General features: G+C 39.5%; 2 protein-coding genes across 2 annotated transcripts in view; one reads left to right on the forward strand and one right to left on the reverse strand.

Moving 5' to 3' along the window:
* Positions 1 to 9,517, reverse strand: part of LOC138610084 (ral guanine nucleotide dissociation stimulator-like) — a 47,692-nt gene extending 38,175 nt beyond the window's left edge. Inside the window, exon 1 of the mRNA XM_069682777.1 lies at positions 9,002 to 9,517. Within this exon, the coding sequence (XP_069538878.1) occupies positions 9,002 to 9,022 (21 nt within the window). The 5' untranslated portion in view covers positions 9,023 to 9,517. The remainder of the gene's footprint in view (positions 1 to 9,001) is intronic.
* Positions 9,518 to 10,884: 1,367 nt separating this feature from the next.
* ptgesl (prostaglandin E synthase 2-like) lies at positions 10,885 to 16,524 on the forward strand. Its single transcript, XM_069683231.1, has 7 exons — positions 10,885 to 11,178; positions 12,858 to 13,046; positions 13,399 to 13,454; positions 13,671 to 13,823; positions 13,904 to 14,104; positions 14,227 to 14,344; positions 15,285 to 16,524. The coding sequence occupies exons 1-7, from the start codon at positions 10,885 to 10,887 to the stop codon at positions 15,411 to 15,413; spliced, it is 1,140 nt and encodes a 379-aa protein (XP_069539332.1). The 3' UTR covers positions 15,414 to 16,524.
* Positions 16,525 to 18,044: the final 1,520 nt, after the last annotated feature.

Genomic DNA, 18,044 nt, shown 5'->3' on the forward strand with positions numbered 1-18,044 from the left:
AAATAAACATAGCTGCAGCCTGCAACACACTTCCTTCGAATACCTAGATACATCAGTGCTGTCTATTTTGATTATGTAGTGTAATAGTTAGTACTTTGTCACCTAACATTGCATGAAAACTTACATGTAAAATATACCTTATATGGGAGTGATTGTACAGATTGAACTGGTCAAGCACACCAATAGACTTGCACGCCCACGTACAATAAATACTTAAATATACTCTGCAGTCTACAGTGTGTCAAACCTGAGTGCACAGAAACACACACAGCACATATACCAGCATTCACACATGCACTTACAATAAAATGTATGCTTGCAGACACACCCACACATACACACACAGAAGATGCATACATATATAGTGTTGCACACACACAGAGGCAGCTCTGTGTCGTGGTGTTGGAGCTCACCAGATCATCCAGGATGCTGACGGGGAAATCAAACATGCACATCTTGACTGGCTGAGCGAGGGCTCTGTGCAGGCTGAACAGGGACTTGGCTTCCATGCTGCACACTGAACGCACCATGCAGCCGCGGGGGAACAGCACGCAAAACAAACATACACCAAAATAAAAAATACAAATAAAACTAGAAGAAAATAAATCAATAATCAATAACTCCCAGAGCCGACTGCTTGTCGCTCTGCCTCTCAGCAAAGACTGCGAGGAATCCGTCTCAGAGAAGAAAAGAGGAACCCCTCCACCTCCACGTCCTCCTTCCTCCTCCTCTTCGCCTTCCAAGCCACCAACCACCCCTCGTTTCCCTCCCTCTTCCTCTTCTCGTCTTTCCTCCCCTCCTCCTCCCTCTCCTTGTTCCCTCACCAGGGAACGTCTTGGCTGTCAGCAGCTGCTCTCTCGTCTTTCCGTCTTCAGGAGGTATTGCCCAACACTCAGCTGTTATGCCACGACCGCAGCGTGTTTGCTTCTCTCTCTGTGACGTTCAGGCTGAAGTGCTAAGACTTGCCTCTGAACTGCACGCAAACAATGGGAAGAAACGTGCTTATTCAATGCAGCAGGTACACGGGGGGCTGACTCTCTTGTGCTTCATTATGCTGCAGCGATTCGATCGGATGAGGAGGTTCAGCTCTGCTCCGCTCGTGTACGGGCAGACTGTCTGTGTGAGCCCATTAAAGATGAAGCAGTGTGGCTGCTTCAGACGCTGATGTATGAATCAGACTCTCCTCTCATTAATATCGCTGGTAAATGTAAAAGCAGACGTTCTGGCAGGTTACCAGCCCTCATCTGAAAATTGTTTGCTTTTGATTTCTGCCGGGAGGAGTAAAGTCTGAAAATCCTCCAGCTGCTCTGGATCTGACTCTCGCCTTTCTATGAGGGTTTAATAAATCTCGGATGGTGTTTGGAGGCTGAATGTTGTTGTGTTCCTGCACCTGTCACAGATCCAGAACCACCTGTGAATCAAACAGTGTAGGCTGGTCTGTGATGTCTTTTTCGCTAGATTTTTGACGATGCAAATTTTCACTTTGTGAAATTGCATTCTCACCTGTTCTCATCCGTTTAAAGGTAACCTTTGGTGCTATGAGCGACGTTCAAGGTCTCAGTTTATTTTCTCTTTGTCATCTTCGTCTTGTCACCGATCCTTCTTCTTCAACCTCGGATGTTTTTAATCGTCCTGTTATGTGTCGCTGTTCTGGTTTTGCACAGGTCACATGATATAAATGTCATCACCCCGCCCACTCGCTCGGGTGAATGTTCCTGACTGTTACCTGCTGCGTTCACACATCAGCTCACCCCGACTTATTACGGACATTTTGCTCTGAGGCTGGCAGGAAAAAGTTTGCATAAAGTCGGGTGAAAACTCGGCTGTTTAAAAGGGGCTTAAATGTCACAAGAGATGAAAGCACACAAACCTGTACACGCATATATTTGAAAACGGTTTTGTGCTTTATTCCACCAATCTTGTGCTAGCGAACACAGCAGTACGACGTGAAAAGGCAGGAAAGCAGAAAAGCAGAAAACATGGATGTAAACAATTCAGGTTTTAAAATAGTTAAAGTTCTGCAAATGTTTCACAAGGAAGGAAAAATCAACCAAATGCTAAATGCATCCAAAGTTTGTTACATTAACTTTCAGGAATTAAACCCCTGCTTCAGGCACAAACGATTTCCATGGACAAGGGTTCCTGTTCTTCACATTTCCATCTGTGAAGATCCGACATGCTCAAACACAGCTGGATTAAGAGCCTGAAAAGGGCGGAGTCAGCTAACATTAGGCTAGCATCACTGTGGAGCATTGAGGCTAGCTTGCTAACACTCTGTTTTTAAGTATTAAGACAATATGATTTTATAACAGTCCAGCAAGGTCAGGGTGTCGTTAGCATTGGTGCTAACAGGCAGCTTGTTACCTGCGTGTGCTTGTACATATATATATATATTTCAAAGGCTCAATATTGTACTTTGTTTCCACTAATATATATTTTGGATAATTTAATTGATATTATTATTAATAATTATTGACTAGTAGACCAGGAAATCATGAGTCATTAGTCCTGAGACGTTTCCTCGTCCAGTTGTGCTACACTGGAGCGATGAAAGAGCTTTGATGAGATAATGAAAACATTGTTATACATTATTTATTTTCTCAGTGAAACAAACATGTTCTGACTGTATATTCGATGTTTAGTTTTTCCCCACAGCACCAGAAACATCTTCCCCTCTAACCTGACGCCATACTGACATTTTGATATTTTCCTCTTCATAATCTTTGCACTCAGCTGAACCTGAAGACCCCGTCTACCTCCTGCAACCTCTCAGAAATACTTCTCAAGTCAACCTCGTCGTATGTAGGTCACAGAGCTTTTAGCGCTAATGTCTGAAACCGTGATAGCGAGGACGTAAGTTTGCTCTGACCTGAAAAAAACGTGCCTGTGTTTTGTTTCTGAAAGCCTCTGAGGTTTTTTTTGTCACACAAGTCATGCTGTGTGTTTCACTGCAGCACTGCTTTGACCACATCGTGTTTCATCACTGTGCAAATGTACTAAAACTACACTGACAGCAACAAGCACCCTGTGTAATTATTAACCATGTCTTAGGGGAAATATATTGCAAAACAAAACACAATGAACCTGAGCGGTCCTAAATTTCAACACGTTTCTTGGCTAATGTTAGCATATTTAAAGGACAGTCGGTTTAAATATTTTAAGTGGTGTTCTGGCTCCAAGGCCAAGCCTGAATTCTTGGGCAACAAAGGCAGAATTCAGCCCTCATTCAGATGCAAATGGTGTTCGACGCTGTGATTTAAGAGTACAGCAGTCAGTGAAGATGAAGTGCTTTTAAAAACACAGACAGTAGAAGAAGAAGAAGAGACAGGAAGAAGAAGAGAGCGCAGCTGAAGGGAAAGAGCGAGAGGGCTTGAAACACCGCTGGGAACTGTTTTCAGATGCAGAGGCCGTCCCACCACTGAATACTGTAGGAGAGCCGCTGTCATGGAAACAGGGAGGCAAAGCCGGCTCTTCATAGGGCCTACATAAGACCGAACCCCCTCCCCTTCTTCCCCTCCCCCCTCCTCCCTTCCTTTTCTACAGATACCCAGCCAGGACAGGAAGCAGCGCTGGAACCTGCAGGTCCGCTTCCTGTGGACTCGGACAAAGACAGGACGGGCGGTGCAGGTACACAAGAGGTCAGTTCATCTTTACAGCTCTGCAGCGGGACGATGTTATCCGGTTAAATGATGATGATGAGGTGCGACAGCACCTTTAAAGAGGAAAGGAGCAACAACATCACAGCTGACTAGAAGAAGAAGAATCGGGGATGTAAGACTTATCATATATTCTCTGCAGAGTGTTTCGAGCTCTGGTTCGCTCAGATTTTATCGTTTGTTTTTGTCACCACAGCTGGTTTCTTTTGTTCTATTGTAAAGCTGCTTTGTTGAAGAAACCGCCCCATTCTATAAGGCCAGGCGTTTAAAGCTCTGATAATCTTCCACTGGAAAGAAATAATGTCCTACAATATTTAAGTCTTGAGTTTAAGTCTAAAACTGATGTTTGGACCGCAGATATTCAGCTTAATATCAGAAATCTTCATTCCAGAAGCTTGAACAAGAAGAGTTTTGACCATTTTGTTTTTAAAAGTCATGCAAACAAAATATTAATTGTTGCAGCTTTAAGAAATTAAGCAATATGTAGAAATTTAAACACATTAATGTTTAATCCTAACGGTAATGATCATGCTGAGTCTAAGGACGGTTAATGTTGGTAATTACCTGGTGCAGATTTTAATGTGTTATTACCAGTGTTTTACTCCTGAACGAAGCGGTGTGTTTCTGAGTGCAGCCGCTGAAGAAGCTCAAATGTGAAACAGAGTACATTTACTTTGTGTGGTTGTTGGCTCCTGCAGCAGGAAGAACCTTGAAAAGTTTCCAGTTTGTTTTGTTTGGTTTATGTTTAATATCTTTCCAGTTGTGTGATGTTATTCTGCTTTTTATTTTAATTTGTTTTAGGAGCAATTTGTTTGCACGCAAAGTCAAAAAGATCAGTAACAGATATCCTAAGTCTTTACAGGAAGACGGAATAGTTTTAATTCAGTGTTGTTTTTTATCGAATCAACATTTGTAGTAAACAAGCCGTCAAGTGTTTGACTGGAATCAAACCGGGTTTTATAACCAGCCTAAGATTTCCTTCAGTGTTTTGGTTTATTTTATTAAAAGAAAACGGAAGTTGAATGAAATCTAAAGTAAAGAGGTAAAAAATAAACACAAAGTAGAGTTTACATGTTTATAACCGTGTCAGTTATATAAGTGCCTTCATCATTTCAAGAGCACTGTATTGTATGAAATGTAGAACATTATATCTGATCAGATGTTGGACGGACAGATGTAGAGATTTCACTCCTCTTCCTGTCACTGTGTCGTGCACAGGAAAAAACTACAACAACTGTAGAAGAAACGATATAAAGACGTGCAGAGCAGCAGACAGACTTCATGTTTCTGGCCTGCAGAGTGTCTGGAAAGAAAACTTGCCTCCAGTCAGCACGAACACGCCTGCAAATGATTACAGTGTCGGCACACACACACACACACACACACAAATCTGATCCGGTCACTTGGAAACATGGACGGTCAGGATTTAAAAGCAGATTTGAGAGACAAATTAGAGTCGACGATGAACGGAAAAAGCAGAACATAACAGTCTGACAGTGAAACACTGCAACAAGTCTGAATGTAACAGCGCTACTGCATTTTGAAACACTCTTCATACACTACTCAACAGTATAAAATGCTTCTGACAAGAGGGTTCAGGGACAGGCCCTTCATCCACACACACATTAAACTAATGCTTGTGAAAAAGAGTGGAGAAAGAAAAACCCTCGGGACTAAAAAACAGCAGAAAAAATGTCTGATTCTTGTCACATTCCATCAGACAAAGAAGTCAGAGCTGCTTGGAGTGAAGTCAAGCTTCAAGAACAGAGTGCTGTCTGAAACGCCGGGCAAAGAAAAGCTCACAGCTTTATCTACAATCCCTTGAATAGTGGGAAAAAAGCAGCGAATGTTTCAGAAGAGGATAAACATCTATAATACCAGCGAGATGGAACAGGATTTACATGGAGGGGAGATGGAGAATAAAAGAAAATATTGTTACAGTAAAATTCAGGCGGTGCTACTTTGTGTGTAAGGGTTAAATAGAGCCTTTAAACTGTGGGGATCCTCACATCCTGCTCAGCCGCAACCCCTGACCTTGATTCATCATGTTTACTTGATGAGATGTGTCGGCATTAAGGGTGCAGCGTAGATAAATGTTTGTTGCAGGAGAAACATAGACAAACTCCTGTTCTACTGTTAGAAACTATTTAAATAAAACCTTTTTAACTGGTTAGCGACATATCCTGTATAACAAGATGGACAACATGACAGCTCCCTAACAGTGAAGCCAAACCCTCTCTATCGCCCCCTGCTGGCTGGCTGCAGTATAGCTCATAAGCCCCGCCTCCTCCATGTTAACAGATGGGACATGAGTCAAACTATAAAATTAAAATACACGTCAAATACATTTTTCTCAAACATGGTTTCTGTCATTATAGTTAGTTCTTATCATGCTGATTTATGTCCAAGTGTTCATTTTTCTGACAAGTTTAATTTAAATTGGTTATTTGATGCTATAAAAAGAGGGCGTGGCCTCATGATTGACAGCTCTGTTGACAAATGGGGCTCCTGCAGCGTTCTGTTCCCGAGTAGCAGAGTAGAGGAGGAACGGCGAGAGGAGACGTAACTAACATTAACACTACAGTCATTGAACTTTCCATCAGCGTGAATATCTGCTTCAGACCGACACAAGAAGCTGTTCTGCTGCAGACTGAGCCCACCTGAGGGCTCCAACACGCCAAGGACACCTGAGGGCTCCAACACGCCAAGGACACCTGAGGGCTCCAACAGGCCAAGGACACAAGGTAAAGGTGTGTTTTGAACAGACCGAGCTAAAAGCAAACAAATAATTTCAAATCAATATCATGTGTAGTAAAAACAGCCCCTAAACTTTCATTCACCTAAAAACCAATTTTTCCTGGATAAATTACAACTCATCCATTCATCCATTTTCTACACCCACTGATTCTATTCAGGAGGATGTCCCAGCATGCATTTGGTTTAATACAGACTACATCCTGGACATGTTGATGCCCATCCGTCACAGAGTGAACACACATTCACACCTACAGGAATTCAGATTTTTCACTTCACCTTTTCTGCGTCTCTGATAACAGCAGAGAGAGAAACAATAAATCAAAACCAAACAATGAATAGAAATAGATCAACTTCCTGTGAATGACCGAAGGATTGATAGGCTAAGTGAAGGAGGAACAAGACTAACACAAGAAACATCCTCTAGATCTCAGAGAGTATATGAAGCTGTGACCTAACACTGTTATATCAGCTTGTGTTTATGGTCAGTGATGTTATGGGAGTAACAAACAGGAAGTAACCTCCCCCCTCCAGCACTCAACCCCCCCCCCACAGTTCTTGGACAGAGGAGTTTATGAGCACCTCTCACTGGAGGAGATTTCCTCGAGGACTTCTGGTCTGCAGCTCAGAAAAACACTGAAGCTAAAGAGTCTGAACGCGAGGAGGTGCATTAAACACGAGCAGGTTTATTTTTAGAAATTGACACAATATTTTTTATTTATTTGCTATTTTTTTATATTATTATATGTTTTTTTATGTATTAATGTTTCATTTTTGAAATGTTGGAAAATAAAAATAAATGTTGTTTCCCTTTTCAGAGTCTCTTAAGTCCTTATTGTCTGAACTAGTGGGGTAAAAACCCAAAGGGAGTTGACTATAGGTTTTAGCATTATTTAAAACCGTTTAATCAGAGGCTAATGTATTAATCAATCCCACAATGCATATGCGTTTACGTATTTCTTCCCTCTTTACATTATGCTGCTTTGCATGCAAATTCTAATGTGTTTCTATTCTCAATAAATCATTTAGTCAACAAAATATTGACATCATCACTACAGAAACTCCAAGTGATTTTAGAGTCCAAAAACAACACAAGTTTTGTGTTTTTCTGTCTCATAAATGACATAAATTCTTAATTACTTCAGTTTGCTATGCATTAGTTGATCAACAGCAGTTTTGAACAACTGAAGTGGTGCACAACTTCCAAACGTCTCTTTTCCCAGCCTCTCAAATGTGACGATTTGCTGCTTTTCTATGTCAATATACATTTTTGGATATTAAATCCAGCCAATGGGAACAGTTGTCCATCATTTTCCACTAATTCTTTAATATTTCAGACAATTTTTCAAAAGAAATAATTGCTAAAGAAATTGTACAGAATAAGAATTAGAATGACAAAATAGTTGCAGCTTGAATTTCAATATAACTTCCTGATGTTAATCTGATTTTTGATCTACTAATCCTGCTATCAAGTTTCAAAACTAATCACTTCTCAGGTCTCTCACCTGCTTTAATGTTAAGATTTCTTTTCTCAAGGTTAAATAAAGTCTTAGCTTGTCTTGTTTTACAGTACAGGCATTCCCATGTGCTGGTGATTAAGACTAAGGCTAAATGAGAGAAGATCAACCGGCTAAAAATGGATTAATTGGTTATATAAATTATAAAGGCAATAAGCCAGATTTTCTCACATTGGTTCCAGCTTTTTGAAAGTGATGATTTGCTGCTTTTCTTTTTTTGTTATATTGTTATAAACCTAATATCTGCAGGATTTAGTACAAAGAAAGCATTGCAACTTAATACGACGTCAACTTATGATTATTATATTGATATTAATTTCATTGCTGATTGTATTCTTGATTGATCAATTAGTAGCTGTGTCTTAAAATACTAGAAAAAGTCTTGTTTTGTCCACAAGATATTCAGTTTGATGTCAAAAGGGAGGAACGGGAAATATTCATATATAAGGACCTGGAGTCACAAAAATCTGTTTTATTATGCCTTTAAAATACCTTACAATGATTCATCGATAAATAAAATTAGTTATTAATATTTTATATATGGCAATGTATAGATTTATTGCTTATTTGTTGAAGCTCTAAACTCAAGATGTAACCTTGGGTTTTATTCTGTATTTTCTAGAATTTTATGAACCAAACATTTAAACAAATAAATCTGAACGATGCTTGACAGATAAATAAAGGTATATTATACCTGATGGCTGCAGCCTTAATATGATAAAAGGCAATAAAAATGCAATACTGTACTGTCGGGTTTTTTGCATGTGTTCTGTGTGAAGCTCCAATTTAAATGCCTTCACGTCTTCGGTGGGTGAGAGAGCATCACTTAAAGCAGACAGAGTGAGAGAGAGAGAGAGAGAGAGAGAGCTGGAGGAAGGTTATAATTTGTAGCACGGTAATCATTACAAAAAGGTATCAATCACCTGAATAATAAAAGTACATATACACCTTTCAGCCTTTCAGAAACAACCGTAAGAGGTCCAATTAACGCCTAATTATAGAACAATATGCAAATGAGCCCAGGTGTGAATTTAATTTTTAAATCCGCTACACTTCATGCTAATTGTTTCTTACCTGTTTTTCCAGCATGATCATTCTCTCAGTATCATGACCTTCATGGAGAGTGTGTCCATGCGAGTTCAGGTTCACCGTTAGCACACACACTCCTCCGCTGCCAGCATCCTCTTCTTCACGGATGAGCGAGGAAAAAATTAACGATTAAAAAAAGAACCGAGGTTAGCTAACTAGCGTTAACGCAGGGAGGCTAACAGACGGGGCTTTTTATCCTTGAGAGAAATGTCCTCACTGACTCCAGCATGTCTCCACATCCATTTAAAAAAGACATGAAGGAGTGTTTATCATGGAGGAGAACACCACAGCGGTCAGTGAACGGGGGAGGAGGCAGAAAAAAACAACCAACAGAGTGCTAGCTAACGTTAGCTTGCTAGCGTTAGCCAGCTAAATCCAGCGATAATCAAAATTTTATTTGTCTCCTCGTGCCTTCATCCATCGCCGCCCCGCTCCCTTCCAGTCACGCTCGAGAAAATGAAGCGTAAATGTTTTCCCCAGCATCGGTTCTCTGATCCTCGACGTTGCTCGACGACGACATCCCCGGTGAGGAGTGGTCAGCCCCGGGAGAAGATGTGCTGATTTTGTTCACCATAACACTGATGCTTAAATGGATGCTGCTGCTGCTGCTGCTGGCTGAGAGGGAATCTCCGCTTTCACCAAGACGCTGCTGCCGCTGTTGCGGTCAGAGAAATAGGAACATCTCAGAAATACGACGCTCCTGAACGCATCACATGTATAAAGACGCAGAGGCAAAGCAGTCGCTCTTAAACACATCCCAACTAAATTTTAACACATCCTATTAATTCTTCATACTTTTTATTTATTCATGTGATGCTTATTTTTATAAAGAGAAGATTATGCAGCATAAAAACTGTTGTCATTCATCACACTATTTATAGCTTTAGTTAATATGCAATGATCGTCCCAAAGTGAGCCTGTAAAATACATAAAAATCAACAATAAATACACAGAAGATAGTAAAAAACAAACAAAAAAACACAATAAAAATAATTCACAATACCAGCAAAATAATGCACAATACAAACTACGATAAAAGAAACCCCTATTAAACAAGAAACAGTGTTTGTAATTATTGAAGTGATTATTCTATGAGTTTTTGAACAGCTGCATAAAATGCATAATTGTATAACAAACAATCAATGAAAATAAAACTGTAAATATTATTCCTGGCCTTGGAAAGAGGAGTTTTACCCTCAAAATATCGAAAGTCCACTGACTTCCTTTTTTAAATGAATTTTATTCACCTTTATTTACAGAAGTTCAACATTTATACATTTACGTTACATAGTCAAAATATATTCATATAGGCCAAAACATACAAACATTTGCACAAGTGCAAAGGAGCCCTTTATCCTGCGAGCGTAATGCACAAGGCTGTTTATAAGGTTTAATGAGGTCAGACAGGTCAACAAACAACCGTTTCAGCCTTATTTTTACAGTCTATGGTTTCAGCACAAGCAACAATGTCTTTACACCCAGGCAAAATATATATATATATATATATATACATACATATATATATATATATAGAAGTAAAATATTCAAAACCTTTTGAATACATCAATATTTAGAAATAAAATGACAAATCCCAAATTTGATCAAATAAAACCATATTAGTTGAATATAGCTATATGTATAAACGTTTGATGTGTAAAATTAATATTCTAGTGGTATAAAGCTGAGCTTAATGTGTCTCATATATAAGTACAGTCCATTCATCATGTCCCAGTTTCTCTGTTTTGTCCTTGTCACAGATCTCTCAGGGCCCTGGTGACGGCACGCATCCTGACAGGCACTGCTCAGGGAGACAAAACCCGTTAACCTCCTCCCTTCTGTTGCATTCTGGGTATTTATGTAAAACCAACATGGCGGCCGCCTGTGCCAGAACGCTCTGTAAGGTCGGCTGGACTATTGTGGGCTCCCCAGCCGCCCGCCGGTCCGGTACCGTCTCCTACCTGCTAGGAAATGTGGGCGCACAAGGGCCCAGGAGGGCGTATGGTACCGGCGGGGCCGGGTTCCGCTCCAAACTGCTCTCCTCTGTGCGGGCAGGACGGGGAGGCAGGGTGCTGGGCTGTGCGTTCCTGCTCGGTGGAGGGTTAGGTTTATACCAGACTGTAAAGTTCAGCGTCCAGCAGCACCTGGCCGAGGAGGAGGCAAAGGTGAGTGTCCGATCAAAGGTGTCTGTAAAGCGGCCACGCAGTCAGCCCGGTCCGCGGTGTCCCGGTTAGCTCCGAGGGCAGTTTCCGATTGACAGCAGTTACCTAATAGGGTCACCTGAATACACAATGTACATTTACATAGCACTAAACCTTTATACAAATTCACGGTAAAAGCTTAGTTACTTTGCAGATTGCCATTATTATTCCAAAATAAAATCAACATAAAAATGATGTTATTATTGTTAAATAAGTTGCCCATCTTTACATAAAGTAATTTATTAAGCTCCCTCTTTACAACATTGTGAAAACATATGCATTCGTCGTTATTTACACTCTACTAAAATGGGGCATTATTAACGAGTACTTTTACTTTTGGAACATTTTGCTTCTTAAATTGTGTACTTCAATTAAACTAAAATAATTTCTACCTTTTAACAGAGTATTTCTGCACTGTTGTATTTGTATTTTTACCTAAATTCAAGCACTCATTGCTTCTTCCACCTCCTCCTGATGTTTGGTTCTGAAGCAGCTCAATAACCAGTTACCAGAAGGAGTTACTACATCTGTTAACATCAGTATTTTAGTACACTGTGTTCTCCATTATAAAGTATTTTTCAAACCAAAAGAGCTATATACATATATTTTTTATTATTTGAAATGTGTTTTTCAGAGCAAAGCAAGAATACAAACACAACAAAAACAGCAGGAGGAAAATCAAGAAATAGCACCTTCTAGATAATTGTAATCCATCCATAATTAAAGTCAATATTAAGCAAAATCTCACATAATCTGTATGACAAATCATACGTAGGTACAGAGTCCATTTTTCACACTTGCAAGATTAACTTCTTTGCGATCACCATTTCAAACAAAACAGCCATTTTTGCATGCTTACTGGCAAAAGATAAGGAGCTTGTTGCCCCAAGGATGGCTATGAGAGGATCAGGTTCCCAACACCAATTATATCTTAACCAGAAATATGTGTTTGATAACCAATGGTAGACTCAGAGTGATTCATTGGCACCCCAGTATTACGTCAGCAACTGCGACAACACACAGGTAAAAAATCAGCTAAAAAGCTGCGCAACTTTTCTCTGGAATAATACAATAATACAGTCTGTGCAGTGTTTAAACTGTATGAGGCTGTCTGACATTTGTTCAACAGTCATGTATACTGTTCATAACTTCATCGCAGACCTCATTAGTTCTACTTTCAGCTTTCCAAAGTTGATGTAGGATCTGATAATAAAAGGAGAACACCACACAATTAACAGGATCAATTTCTTTATTGCCTCCAGAGACCCATACTAGTTTAAGATTTCAAAGTTTGGCGTATGCTTCCCGACATAATCTCGAATTTGTAAATATATGAAAAAAGTTGTGCAGCGATACTACACACAGCTTTATTTAAACATATGATTTAAACAGATGTGATATATCAGCTATGAGCTAATATCAGCAAATGTGTCAGGCTGATCAGGAGTCACACATGGGTTTAATGTTTGGATGTCTTAATACATTGGGCAGTTAAATAATAATAACACTAATAATAAAATAATACATATAAAACACCCTCAGAATAATGAAAGTGCTCTACAGTAAATACAAATAGGAAAAGGAGATGAGATCTTAAACACAGGATATAAAAACCCGCTCTTTGCCCTGCGTCCTTGTTCCAGGCTTCAGGACCAGCTCTGAAGTTGATTCTGTACCAGTACAAGACCTGCCCGTTCTGCAGCAAGGTGCGAGCCTTTTTGGACTACCACGGGCTGCCGTACGAGATCGTGGAGGTGAACCCGGTGATGAGGCAGGAGATCAAGTGGTCGGCCTACAGAAAAGTTCCCATCCTGATGGTGGATGGAGACGTGGTGAGAGTCTCTTCACCTCTGTTTTATATCACAAAATAAATCATCTGCATTTCGAGAGTTTCATTGTACTATTGCCAGTACTTCAAATGATTAAATACTCGATTTGTCTCAATACATCAGTTATAACATGATAGATGAAGTAGAAGCGGGTGTGAGAAACATTTCTCCACGGTTTGAATGTTGGAGACAAAACTAAAGAGATGCTTTTTCAAGTCTGATAAAAACAATGTCCTGTTGTAAATCAGAAATAAACCTGCTTATTGCTTGCTTACCTGCTTTTTTTCTCCATAAATGTGCAGTTATTTTCAAAGAAACCCTCCTTGTCTTTCATTTTTCCTCTTTTTTGTTGCAGCAACTGAATGACTCGTCCGTCATCATCAGCTCCCTCAAGACGTATTTAATTTCCAAGTAAGTTGTAGCTTCTTTAATGTGATGTTAAATAAATGTTTCCTTTTGATAAATATTATACATGTACCTGTCTAGCTAACATGATTCTAATGCACAGCTTTAATGGCAAAAAAAATATTCTTTACTCTTCTTAAACTTCCCAGGCAAATAGGTTTAGCACTAAGATTTAATAATTTGTGTGCACTGACCCTTTAAATGTGACACTTTGCCCTTCAGGGAGAAAACTGTGCCTGAGATCCTTCGCTGCTACCCGGAGATGAAGTCTGTGAACGACAGCGGGAAAAAGGTGACCGAGTACTTCAACAAGTACTGGGTGATGCTGAGCGAGGCCGAGACAGCGGCACTTTACCCCGAGAAGGGAATGCAGAAGTGAGTCCAGATCATCAGCGTGCTCTTATTTTGAAAATCCTTGTTGCTTATTCTCTGTTTGTTTTCTATCCTGTTCCCAGAGAGGAGATGAAGTGGCGTCAGTGGGCTGATGATTGGCTGGTCCATCTTATATCTCCCAACGTGTACCGAACCAGCGGTGAGGCTCTGGCCTCCTTCGACTACATCGTGCGTGAGGGAAAGTTCGGTACCTACGAAGGTTTCTTTGCAAAATATGTCGGCGCTGCGGCCATGTTTATCATCTCCAAACGGCTGAAGAATCGGTGAGTTACACATGAAGGTTAATGATTCTGCTTTGTCTCCACAATGTTCTGGAAATGTTTTAGATACTTTTAGATTATTTAAACTCGGGGATTTATTTTTCTTACCTGTTTTTGACACACAGACACAACCTGCAGGACGACGTCAGACAGGATCTGTACAAAGCCGTAAACGACTGGGTGGCAGCCGTCGGCAAGAAGAGGAAGTTCATGGGAGGAGATAGTCCCAACCTGGCAGACCTGGTGAGGAAACACACCTGTTTCTCTTTGTGCAGGTTTATTCTCCAGTGTACCTGGACCTGAATGTTTCAGCAGCTGTTAGAGAGATTTCCATGTTTATTACGTAGAAATACGTAGCGTCACCAGAAAGGCTCTAAAACTAGCAGATATTCTGTTTTTGTCTTTGTTAGTTTTAATCGTCATCCTGAATAAAATCTTTCATTTGAAATGTATTTTTATTCTTGGAATGACGTTTTACTCCTGCAACACAACAAAAGTTAAAATTAATCCTATTTGCATAAAAAAGGTTACCAATTGATTTCTTTGAAATTGAACACATTAAGACAGAACGTGCCAAATCTAAGCTAAACTGATCATCATGAACGTTAATTACTGAACATTAAAATTATTTAACTTATTATCTTGCAAAACATTTCTGTCTGTGTTCATGTATACGTCTTAACTCTAACTTTAGGTATGTTACCTGTTAAGCTGGCTTGTTTGCATGCTAACAAGCTAACAAGTTAACAAGCACGCATACAAAACGTTAGCATAGCTGTGGTCTAATATCAAGCATGTATAGCATCTTAACATGCAACAGGACATGTAAGCATTCTTACACACAAACAAGTTAACATACTAAACTTGATCATAGCAGTTGTGTTGTGCCTTGCGCCTGTCAAATAAAGTAAACTACATGCAAAGAGACAGTGTCTCATATTGAGATGATGACTGTAGACGACATGCTAAATGTTAGCATAGCTGTGCTTTAGTTCATAAAAAGTCAAACCAGAGCTCAAGTTGACATCTTCAAATAGCTGATTGCTAAATGTTAGCAAACAGCCTTAGATGTCCTGTAATGGCCACCGTAGAGAAGATAAACTTAACTTTCTGTAAGGATTTAAGAGCAGAGTTGTCTTTATTTTTCGTCCATCGAACATATATGTTCTCCTCCGTCTTGTAGGCGGTGTTCGGCGTCCTCAGAGTGATGGAGGGCCTGCAGGCGTTTGACGACATGATGGAGAACACCAAAGTCAAGCACTGGTACAGACGCATGGAAAGAGCGACGCTCAACCACGAGGGACGCAAATGAAACTAATCTGAGTCCAACAGGTGAAGGAGACCACAGAACACCTTCCAGCCTCAAAGACTGAGTAAACCGCTGAGAGATCAGGACCAGCATCAGGAGGAAAGAGGTCCTTAAAACGAGAGCGGTCACTGCTGCCATGACTGATTTCCTGCAGACACATGAAAATACCGACCAAGCTGCTCTGAGGATCCATTAAATCTGCTGTTTATGTTCCAGGATTTTTACTGACCTCTAGTGGTGAACATTAGGAACTGCAACAAACTTCACAGATGCATTAAAGTCACATTTTCACCATAAAAACAAAACAAATTAAAATTATTAGGTTATTTTGAGGCTTTATGCAATTCTGTTAATTTTCTGCAAATCGGTAAATTTTTTGTTGTAGGAAGTTAAATATCTGTTACTGTCCCTTCAAGACAGCCTGCTACAGGGTTTCCATGCAGTTCACAAGTCTGGGACGTTATTTGACCCATTTCCAGGCCTCAGTTTGTGTCACCAAAGGTCACAAACAGTACGGTTTATTCTCTTTTCAAAAACTAGATTAACATTTTGGCTTCTACGAGAACTCATAGTGTAAATGTTGACGTTTTGGCTCTTCACCTCTGCTGTTTAAAAAGAGAAGTTACATCTTATTTTAGAGGTCAAGTTTGCATCGCTTTGATAGAAGTGATCAAAAATGTCGTTGACTCTCTTATTGCTCAGCTAAGTTGCCATTTAATGCTCAAAACTTGAATCCAAAAGCAGTTGTGCAGGACGTGCAGCACGTCTGTTTAAATGGTTCAATAAGTTACTTTTGTTTAAGTCATGTTGATTTTAAGGTGCGATGCATTCAGAGTGTTGCAGCTTTGCCAGTAATACAGTTTATTTTCTTCTCAGTTCAGGACTTCCTGTTCACTAAGGGCCAGTGAACTTATTTATTCCTCTGTGTTCCTGCAGGATCAGTCTGGCGCTCATCAGCTGGTGTTCTCTTTAAGGTTTAAATAAAATGCTACAAACTGGAGAGCTGCCAGTTTAAATGCACTTAATATGCAAACTGCAGATACATTTCTGACTTATATGTATTAAAACCAACTTCATGTGCATAGTTGTAAAAAGGTAAAATAAAAAATCATGAAATATGGAGTTTGTGTGTTTTCATTTATGCTTTATAATCACTTAAAACATTTATTTTACAGAATGAATTATTTGTTCTCTAATTTGATTTAAACAACAAAAATAAAAAATGTTCTGCCTGAAACAATAATTCACTGTACAAATGTTATCAGATGAAACGGAGCCGCTTTTCTCTTGTTGGAGTTTGAATTCGTGGCTATGAAGAAAACTTGATGCCATCATGAAAATAATGTTTCCATCAATCAAAATAAAACTTCCAATGCAACAAATAATCGAAACGTTGCGTGTAGCGTCATCACTTAGGGGTGTGTGTGTGTGTGTGTGTGTGTGTGTGTGTGTGTGTGTGTATGCGCAGGGGATGCATGACTTAAAGGCGCCGATCGCCACAGAAGTAAACAAAAATCTTGACCGCACTGATCTTTTAACTCAGGAGTGCCCAATCCTGCTCCTGGAGAGCTGCCTTCCTGCATGTTTTAGGTTTCTCTGTACTTGAACACAGCTGATTTGAATGATCTGCTCGTTATCAGCTGAAGCTTCTCAGGGGATTGATAATGAGCAAAACATTCGAATCAGGTGTGGAGCACGGAGAAACCTGGAAGGTAGCTCTCCAGGAGCAGGATTGGGCACCCCTGTTTTAACTTTTTAACTAATGAGGTAAAAAAGAAAGACGGCAAATAATCACTTTTTCTGTAGTTAACAATTGAATAAAGCTGTAATTTACGTGCACTGTGCTCTGTACCTGAAGGTAACATGGAGGCAACAGGAGGCTAACCGCTAACTTGACCTCCCACAGGACCAAAAACAGGATCTGCTTTTTACATTAAAATGTCCCCTGATTGACGTCTTGACTCACGTTGTCATGTTCTACTCACGTCCTGCATTTAAGTTTGATTTTAAGGTACTTTTTCTATTTAATGGTATTTTATACTGCGGCTTTACAACATCACAGAGACAAATATGGTACTTTTAATCTCACTACATTTATCTGACAGCTTCATGAATTAGCAGAATCATGTAAATAATACAAAATAAAATGAATAATGTGTGAATTAGATGTATTTATAGAGAGGAGATCAGGTCTGCTGAGTCAGTGAGCATACTTTCATCGTTGAGCCTGACCAGATTTTACTTGAATTTAAATTTTCTTTAAAGTCTTTTAAAATAATTTTATTTAGATTATATAATATATATAGAATATATAATAATTATTTTGAGCAATTTAAGGCTCCAGTCATCTTATAGCATCCTCCACATCCTCTCTATGGTGAGTTTGAGAGACAAAGTCCAACAGGATGAGGAATTCTTTTATCACTCAGGCTGTAAAATTCCTAAATTCAAATGTGGACCCTGTAGATTAAACATTTTCTTGTTCCTTTATGTTTTTTAATTTTTGTTTTAATGATGGTTTTGCACTCTTTTATCACTTGATGTAATCTTAATTCATTTGTATGTGTTTTAATGTTTTCTGTAACCGAGTCCGTCTGTGTTCTAAATGTTTTTTGTCTATTTGGCTGCAAAACA

The sequence above is a fragment of the Semicossyphus pulcher genome, unplaced genomic scaffold (genome assembly GCF_022749685.1).
Source record: "Semicossyphus pulcher isolate SPU_LCO1_2020_fin unplaced genomic scaffold, fSemPul1.0.p SCAF_6, whole genome shotgun sequence".
Classification (NCBI taxonomy): domain Eukaryota; kingdom Metazoa; phylum Chordata; class Actinopteri; order Labriformes; family Labridae; genus Semicossyphus; species Semicossyphus pulcher.